General features: G+C 46.6%; 1 protein-coding gene across 2 annotated transcripts in view; it reads left to right on the top strand.

Moving 5' to 3' along the window:
- Window positions 1-53: 53 nt before the first annotated feature.
- Polr1a (RNA polymerase I subunit A) overlaps window positions 54-9,443 on the top strand; it is a 57,895-nt gene continuing 48,505 nt past the window's right edge. For both annotated transcript variants that reach the window (XM_026409499.1, XM_026409498.1), the window contains exons 1-6: window positions 54-181; window positions 2,309-2,513; window positions 3,657-3,806; window positions 8,161-8,268; window positions 9,105-9,190; window positions 9,310-9,413. In XM_026409499.1, coding sequence (XP_026265284.1) covers window positions 105-181; window positions 2,309-2,513; window positions 3,657-3,806; window positions 8,161-8,268; window positions 9,105-9,190; window positions 9,310-9,413 — 730 coding nt within the window. In that variant the 5' untranslated portion in view covers window positions 54-104. The remainder of the gene's footprint in view (window positions 182-2,308; window positions 2,514-3,656; window positions 3,807-8,160; window positions 8,269-9,104; window positions 9,191-9,309; window positions 9,414-9,443) is intronic.

Below are 9,443 nucleotides of genomic sequence, written 5' to 3'. Positions count from 1 at the left end.
TCCGGAGGCCGGGTCCGCGCATGCGCAGTAAGAACCGCAGCTTGGCTGCCGACCAGAGTCTGGGAGGGAGTCCGCTGAGGTACCCCGGCATCGCGCTGGCAAGGATGTCGGGCTCCAGGCACACGCCCTGGCGGCGGCTGCAGGGCGTTTCCTTCGGGATGTATTCGGCCGAGGAGCTCAGGTAGGCGGGCGGGCTGCGGGTGGGCTTCGCGTCGGCTCCGTTCCCTGTCAGGGCACCCTGCGGGGCTGGCTCCAGCCATCACGCTTTGCCAGCACCCCGCCGCGTGTCCCGCCTGGCCGCCGGGTCGGGACCGTAGCATTCCAACTCGCGACTATACTCTGAACACGTCCTCCTTTTCCTTTCATGAGAAGTACCTCTGCGGTCCCTGCTTCGTGGTCAGCTTGTCCGCCCACTGACGCTTCCCAGCGTCCACGTGCGCTCGTCGCGCACCGCGGCGCGAACCACTCACTGGGGAATGAATGTTGGCGTCCCCGGAGGTCCTCCTCTGGTCACTTTTCTTTTTTTGTAAATATTGCCCCCTATACAGTGTCAACACTTTCACTACTGGGACTCAAATTTAAATCTCCAGCGCAAACGTCTTCCTGATAAGTCACCTGATTTCCCATTTACTGAGCGCTGTTTCTGAATAAATATTTGAATTTCACAGAGATCTTAAACTCAAACATCAAAAAAATCAACATTCATTCCCCACTTCCAGCTGAGGGAAACCTGCATCTCCAAAATGGTGATACCTCTGTCCTGATGCGTAGTTTTCTTACTGAACTCTTGCAGTGTGTGACCTGCATATTTGTCATCCTTCTTTTCACCCCCATTGCCTTTGCCTTAGACTAGATCCTTTCCTAAACTAAGAAATTAGGAATTCTTTTCTAAGGAATTTGAATTCTTTTTCTCCCACCTTCTCCTCTTCACCCTGATGCCTATCCAATCCCTTCAAGTTACAGTCAGAATTATTCTTTCAGAGTGTAAATGTAATCATACTACTGTTAGCCTTAAAACTCTCCAAAGGTTTTCTGTTGCCCTCAGATAAAAGTTACTTTCTTAGCATAGCTCACTTAGACTCCTATGATTAGTCCAATGCTGATTTTTAGCTATGGCATGACCCTTTTCTAGCCCTCCTGGACCTCTTGGATACTGCAGAAACTGCTGTCATATTTCAGCATCTTCAAGCTGTTTCCTCTGCATGCAACATCCTTTTAGCCAGAGGGACTCACTTCACTCTGTCCCCACCAAGCCTAAGGTCTTGGTTTAGTGTCCTTTTTTTTCTGAGATCTGTGTGTCCTGCCTACTTTCCATGCATGTTTATATTCGGTTCTTTTCTCTATCCTTGAATATCCTGTATGTCTCCTTCCTTTCTTTTATCCTCCAGTCTGGTTGAATGCATGGATGAATTCCTGAGCTACCAGTCTAGTCAGTAACATGCTCACCCAGAAATTGTAGTACAGTTTCATCCAAAAGCAAAAATGTTTTAGGTTGCTTGAATTCTTCAAAAGATAATTGTGGAGTTTTCAGAGAAGAGCATAAGCAAATTTATATCCATTGCTAAGATCAGACATGTTTGGATTTGGAGTTGAATGTAAAGCTAATACAGCTGTTATACAATCGCTCCTCATGCCCCTCTCCCTCTATTTTTTGGCAACCAACGTTTTGCTCTGTAGCTTTCCATCTCAGTCTTATTCAGTTTTTATCCTTGAATCTGGTTGAATAAAAAGATAAACAAACTCCCGAGCTACAGGTATCAATGATAATAATGTGCTAGCCTGGAAATTCTAATCATGTCATGTTATATTTTAGCAGCTTTCAATCAGAGTAAATGTCAAGTCCTTAAAATTACCTGGAAGGGTCGTTCTACTCTTCTGGTCCTTGACCTCACCTCTCTTCCAGGTACCCTGGCCTCCTATCCCACCATGCACCCCCTTCAGAATGTCTGCACTTTCCTGCTGTTTCTATAAAGCCCTCTCTGCTCAGTGACTGCATTTGCTTCCTCATCTATTTCAGGCGTTTGCCCAGGTATCTCTTTGGCGTGGGCTTTTCTGGCCACTGGCCTACCCCTGCATTGTTTGTCTTCCCTCCCTTGCGTTATTTTCTCCAGCATTTTCTGTCTCTTCCCCCCATTAGAATGGAAGGCCTACAAGCAGGCATTCTTGTCTGTTACCCAGCACCCAAACCTACATCTGGCCCATGGTAAACATTCAGTAGGTGCTTGTTGAGTGTGTGAGTGAATGGCTAGAGGAGCTATGCTCAGCACTTGGTGACCTGAGTTTTTCTTGATTTCTTTTATCTCCTTAGGAAATTAAGCGTTAAATCCATCACAAACCCTCGGTACCTGGACAGCTTGGGGAACCCATCAGCAAACGGCCTGTATGACTTAGCTTTGGGCCCTGCGGATTCCAAAGAGGTGTGCTCCACCTGTGTGCAAGATTTTAACAACTGCTCCGGACACCTAGGCCACATCGAACTGCCACTCACAGTGTACAACCCGCTCCTCTTTGATGTATGTGCTGCCCAGGGCGCATGGGTCTTGGGATTGTGTGCTGATGGGATTGTGAGGGCCTCATCTCCCCAGCAGGGTGTGTGGGAGGAGGTTGCATTCCTATACTGTGAGTTCAAGTGTTCTCTAGAAAGAAAGGGAGTACCTTGAATAGCAAAATGCAACACAGATCAGGGTCCTTTTTATGAAATTCTTGGGACCAAAAGTGCTGTGGATTTTACTCTCAGATTTTGGAACATTTGCACATACGTGTTGAGACCTCTTGGGGATGGCCTCCAAGTCTAAACATGAAGTTCATTCATGTTTTACATGCACCTTGTATGTACAGCCTAAAGACAATTTCATGAAGTGTTTCTAAAATGCCTGTGTTTTAACTGTGACCTGTCACATGAGGTCAGATGTGGAATTTTCCCCTTCTGGTCTCATGTTGGTACTCAAAAAGTGTTGACTTTGGGATTTTTGGATTAGGGATGCTACTTAGTCTCTAGCTTCATTTTACCTGTAGCCCTAACTGAAATTTCAGCTTGATTCCAATTGAGAAGAACCACAGCATGATTCTATTCACTTAGGGGGAAAATGTTCAGATTTACCTTCTGCAACTTTTGTTACAGGGCCTTTGTGCCTTTCAAAAACCTGCGTGGCTCTTCCTAGTAACAGGGAACTTGAGTGGAAAGGCTTTTGAGTCCTTCTGGTGAGTCTGTAGGGTCTTGTTCAGTGGCAGGAGAAGCAAAGCCCCAGGAAGCCCAGGAGTTAGATGAAAATGGAGCTACTGTCTAGGGTGTATGTTTAGCTCTTTACATCAGCTAACCCAACCTCCAGGAGTGTTTTTTAAGCTGAGGTGGTGGCGTACGTGGATGTGATTTGTCTGTTAATCTGTTAAGAAAAGTTGTTTCTGCTAAGTAGTTGAGTTAAAGTAATTCCCAACCTCAGGCTATACATCTTAGGAAGTAAATTTCAATTTTTAATGGGTTAAAATGAAATCTTAAAAAAAGAGAGGAGAACATTTAATTAGTTTCAGAAAGGCCTTTCTACATGTCTAGGCTGCTGTGGCATTCTTAAGGGAGCGGAATCTTGTGAGTGCCCTGGGAATCCCGTGAGCACTTTTCTCTTTTTAATGTCTTGTATCTTTTTATCCTCTCTTTTCAGAAACTCTACCTGCTCCTCCGAGGCTCCTGTTTAAACTGCCACATGCTGACTTGTCCCCGGGCTGTGGTTCACCTCTTGGTCTGCCAGCTGAGAGTTCTGGAAGTTGGGGCCCTACAAGCAGTCTATGAGCTGGAGCGAATTCTGAGCAGGGTACGTGGAAAGTGGTGGCCATGGGAATGCAGAAAGCCAGATGGTGGGAACTGAGATGTTTGTATGGTGTCCCTAATTGCCACCCTGCTAGTCCCCAGAATATGTGATCTTTATAACTGGGTTACAGGAGCTAGGCATAAGAACTGAGGCTCTACAGTGGTCAGAGTAGTGTTAATGAGGACAACAGGGAGAGGTGGTATAGTGAGCCATCTCCTGCCGGGACCCAGGATCCTGAAGGGACCCAGGCCTTTTGATTATTACAGCCCTTTGGGCTGTAGAACATTCTAATGTAGGAAATTCTTTTTTGTGATGGTGAATTTTTTTGAAGATTCTGGGGCAGCTGTCCCACAGCATTTCTAACACTCTGATTTGTCAGATTATTCCTCATTAGATTGGCCTCTGGTAAGAGTGCAATCACCAGGACCGGGGAGAGTTTGTATTGTGTTGTTTCGGGGGATGTATGGCGTCAGGTTATTCCACTGATGCTTGTGCTGTGTGGCTATTTCGGGATAAGGTGGGGATCCCCAGGTCTCTGTGCTGCAAAGAGTGTTTTTTTCCTTTCATAATTGGTATTTAATGTAGGCTTTCTGGTGCTATTTTAAAAACCTTGTTAAAAATTTCATTTTCTGTGTTAGAATACCAAAATACTATTAATTTTCATTTGAAGAAACCTTTCAGAATTGTTTTATCAATTTTAATACTTTTCCTGTAGCTGCTTTCAGATTTTAAGCGCAGTCACATCACCTGCAAAATCTGCTTTGTTTCTCTGGTGTACCTTGCTCCGGTGGCTGTCTGTGTTACCAGGTTGAAGAGGTAGTGGACGTCCTCATCTTGTTTGTTCTCACAAAGAGAAGGCGCTGGCCTTTCCTTCGCACTCCTCTTGAGTACTGAAGTCCTGAAGACTCTAGGAGGGCAGAACAAAGTGCCTCCACAGTGGCGGGGCCCAGGGTAGAAGTGTACCCTCCAGCAGGAGAGGAAAGCACTCTGGGGGCATCTAGCACAAGCATTGGCCTACAGAGCTAGAAGGGGTCCCTGTATGTGTGGGCAGCCCTGCAAGGAATGCCAGTGCTCAGACAGGGTGAGGGATGTTCATTTGGAATAAAGGGTCAGCATGTGATATAAGGCCAGGTCAGTGAAAAGGTACCTGTGTGGTGACCCCAAAGAGGGTAAGGAAGAGGCCGGCTAAGGGGTTGGATTGGCGTGGATATGGGGGTTCCACACAGAAGAGGGTGGTAGCAGCCATGGGAGAGGGTCGTGTGCATGGAAAGGGGTTGATCAGATCAATGGGAAGTGAAGGATAGTGCCGGCTGCATTTCCCCTGTCAGGGAGAGCAGGAAGCTAGAGTTCGTCCTGCAGTGTGGAGATCAGATGTGTGTGTGCGCGTGCGTGCGTGTGCTTGCCGGTGCTACGTGGTTTGCCTCTCAGAGGTCTGGAGTGTGGTCGCATGCACACATGTAGCACGAGACCATGCCCTGCTGACAGGGCCTCTGAAGAGATGGCCATCCTGAGGCTGGGACGGCAAGTGCCAGAGAGCACGATCGTGCTCAGAGCGTAAGGGGAACACGTCAGAGCACACAAAGGCACACATTAGCTGAATCTGGGACAATTCTAACAAAAATAAGTGACAATAGTAAATGATTTCAACACATGGAATGGAATAGGAACCCATGAGTTCTCACTGGTGTAAGTGGAAGAGTGAGTGTCTGAAGTGCAAGTCCTGGGCCCTCATACACTCAAGCACCACGCCATCGTCTTCAGTAACAGCAGAGGCTGGGGAGCAGGGGCTCCACAGTAGGGGAGGTCGGCACTCCCTCACGTAGGGAGAAGGATGGTGCTTCTGGGTGTTCTGCCAAGATGGCCCGGCTGACCTTGACCCTGAGGAAATATACTGTACCTGAATTGAAGTACAGTCATGGACCTTGCCTGTAATGCGCAGAAGCCTCAGTGCCTTCAGAGACTGAGGAGCTGTTGAGAGGGAGAGATTCGAAACGTGACAAGGAGTGTAACAGGTGGCTCAGAACGGAATGCTTTTTTTTTTCTTTAATTTTTTTTTTGGTTGTGCATGGACACAATATCTTTATTTGTGTGTTTATTTTCATGTGGTAGTGAGGATCAAACCTAGTGCCTCACATGCCTCACATGTGTGAGGGAAGTGCTCTGTCACTGAGCCACAACCCAGCCCAGAACAGGATGCTTTTTGCTATACAAGGATGCTATTGCTGAACTGACAAAACTTGAATGGTATCTGAGGATTAGGTGGTAGTGTTTTATTAATTTCAATTTACTGATTTGCAAGTTTTTTTGCTTTGCTGTTTTTTTTATTTGTTTTCTGTTTTTTTTGTTGTTGTTGTTTTGTTTTGTTTTGTTTTTGAGAAAAAGGAAAAGAAGGTTTATTACTTTGCTAGGAAAGAAGAAACACAGGGGACTTCTGTTCCAAAGGATGTGATTCTGCGCATTAGTGGGAACATGGGGCTTTTAAAGAGGTGACTCAAAGGCTGCATTCCCTGTGCTCTCTGTTGGAGTTGACATTCATTAAAAAGTCTGTTGCAGTGGCAGAGCAGCAGGGGCTACTTTCAAAGCATAAAGTAGACATTGTTACACTTCCACAGTCAACTTCTCCATTCCATTTCTATAGGAAAATGGGCAATAGTATCTCCAACTGCTTCCTTATTCTTTTAACTAAGTAACATGGTGAAATTACTTGATTCCTTTCTAATGGTGACTTTGGATTCCTGGCATAAACTCAGCTTGTTCTTGATGTATTTCTTTTTATATATATTACTGGATTGGGTTTCCTAATATTTTCTTTATGATTTTTGCATTAATAATCATGAGTGAGATTGGTTTGTCAATTTGCTTTCACATATTGGCCTTTTGAATTTGGAAATGTAGATTTTTCTCAGCCTTAAAATGAGTTAAGGAATCTCTCTCCCTAAAATGCTCAGGGAGAGTTTGTGGAAGATTGGACTCACCGTGTGTCAGCAAGATAGTACTGGGCATTTCTCCTTGGCAATGTCCTACAGTCATCTCCACTTGACTGTAGAGTAGCAAAACAAGACCCCAGCTGTGGCTCTGGGAGCCACCTGACCTAGAAACTCCATGCCCCAAGAGGAAGCAATGTCTTCAGAGTTCTGTGGGCTGAGCTGCCGGGAACCCCCCCCCCCCAAGGACATGCCTAGTTAGGGAGGCTAGGGGATGTTGCTCTAGGTCATCATCTTTCTAGTCCAGATGCAGTCCCAACCAGTTGGAGTCATTTTTGCCCTCAGCAGTATTGCCTAGTAACACAAGTTACATTTCTACATTTAGCCACATTTCCAGGGGAACAGAGCTAAAAAGGTAACCCAGGGTCAAATTTGTCCAAGGGGGGTGGTTCTTAAACCTTTACTCTACTTAAAACTTACTCTAAGTAAGTTGCATTTTTCTAGGGATTTGTTCATCTCATCTAAAGTTTTAAATTTATATGCACTAAATTACTTGAGGTATCTACTGTCTTTGAAATTCTTTTTAAAAATATGCACATAAAAATGTGATCGTTTACAAAATGAAGATATTGCCCACATTCAGAAACCCCCTCTTCTTCCCTGTCCTTCTGCAGTGATTTTTGACTTTGGATGTATTTAGAGATCTGTCAGGAAAGAGTTCGAGGCCTGGGATGCTGCTGCTTTCCTCCAGAGAGGTGTCTGGTTGCTTCTGCCGTGTGTTTGGCCGTACTGCCAACCTGTACTGTTCTAGTTCAGGCTCAGAGCTTAAGGCTCCCCTGGACTACCTGAGTGATTGTGTGAGGGCTGGGGATCCTAAGGGGGTGGCCCTTGGGTCCTCTCTTACTGTGTGTCGCGGCCGATGTCCGGTAGATTTCTGTCCTGGCATTGGCTCTAGGCTTTGATCACTGTCTCTTGCACTTTTTGAGGGTGTCAGAATTTGCTAATTGGAAAATGTGCCAAGTGCTGTCATATCATAGCACCAGGGAGCCTTGTGGACTTCTATGTCCATATCTTCCTTGGAGGCAGAGTGCTCAGCCATGCCCATGTTCTCTGTGACCTTGCCAGGTTTCTGTTTTCCCTTCAGTTTGTCCTGTTAGGACCTCAGAGGGTTAAGATTACAAAGCCATCATATTCGTCTTGGTCCTTTGCAGTCGTGGTTTATGCTGATTTGCTCTGTGGAACCAACTCATCTGTGCTGGAAGCAGGTGTTCTGGGATGTCACAGCGCCTCCCTGCTCTGAGGTGCAGTGTGGCATCATGTGCTGCTCTTCCTCCAGGCTCGCTCTTCGCCCTGGCAGAGTGTGCCTGACGGAGCTGCACGTCAGACATGTGCTTTCTTTGCTCTGATAATACAGTTTTTCTTTTTGTTTTCAGTTTCTGGAAGAAAATGCTGATCCTTCTGCCTTTGAAATTCAGGAAGAGTTAGAACAGTACACAACCAAGGTTCTGCAGAACAACCTCCTGGGGACTCAGGGCGCACACGTGAGTTGTCACTGTGTCTCTTCCTGTGACACCGGGTTCTTGGTGTTATTACCATGGTTCCCTCTGTACTTTCATTTGCAAATATTGGCTACCCAAAATATATCTGGATTTAAATTCCAGCTCTAACTCTTTGGAGGCCTGTGACCTTGCAAATTATGTAACTGCCCCTAGATGCCCATTTTCCCATCTTTACTGCCTGCTGCAGGACCAAAGATAGGGGGTGACATTCAGGTATAGTGTCCACCAGCACCCACTCTGAGAATATGAGCTGTTTCCTTCTCTCCCTCCTCCAGTGCCTCTCTAAACCACTGCTGCCCTGGCCACCTCTCCACAGCACTGTGTAAGCATCCATTTAGTCACTGAATGAACGAATAGGGTAGACAGTTGACTGCAGTACTGATCTTGAGACCTGGTTTATCTTGTGCACAGTCCTCCCACCAGAGGTTCTGATTTAACTGGTCTGGGGCGGGGCCCATGTGTAGGTTGCAAAGCTCCTGGGGCCTGTTTGCACTGGGCATAGAACCATGTGGATGTGCCTTTCTCAGAGCCCAAGGCCACCTGAGGTGGCAGCAGCACAAACAGCAGCTGCATCCAGAAAGCTTTGGTTTAAAAATTAAGAGTAACTGGCATTTGTTGAGTACTTTTTGTGGTACTGGGGATTGAACCCAGGGCCTGGCTCATGCTAGACAAATGCTTTACCATGGAGCTACCCCTGCCCCCGCCAGCAGCTTTGGGAGATTTTCATCTAAGAAAGTAAGGGTGATTTCCTGTGGTTAAAAATGGTGGAAACCATGAGATGAAAATGGCACTGCAAGTCCTCTGGTTTTTTGTGACAGGTGAAAAATGTGTGTGAGAGCAGAAGCAAACTCATTGCTTACTTCTGGAAGGCACACATGTCTGCTAAGCGATGTCCCCACTGCAAGTGAGTTTTGGGCACCTGCCTTCCCTTCCCTAGGATAAAAGGTGCTGGCTGGTCTCTCGCCGCACTCCCGAGTGTCTTGTGGGGCAGTGTTTCCTTCACCACTGTGTCCTTACCCTCAGGACTGGGCGGTCAGTTGTTCGAAAGGAGCACAACAGTAAGCTGACAATCACGTATCCAGCTGTGGTGCACAGGAAGTCTGGCCAGACGGATGCCGAGCCCCTGGGTAAGCTGCTGGGGTCTGGAGGGGGCTCCT

This window comes from Urocitellus parryii, chromosome 12 (genome assembly GCF_045843805.1).
Source record: "Urocitellus parryii isolate mUroPar1 chromosome 12, mUroPar1.hap1, whole genome shotgun sequence".
NCBI lineage: Eukaryota > Metazoa > Chordata > Mammalia > Rodentia > Sciuridae > Urocitellus > Urocitellus parryii.
Note: the sequence above shows the minus strand (reverse complement) of the source record. Positions and strands in the feature narration are given on the sequence as shown.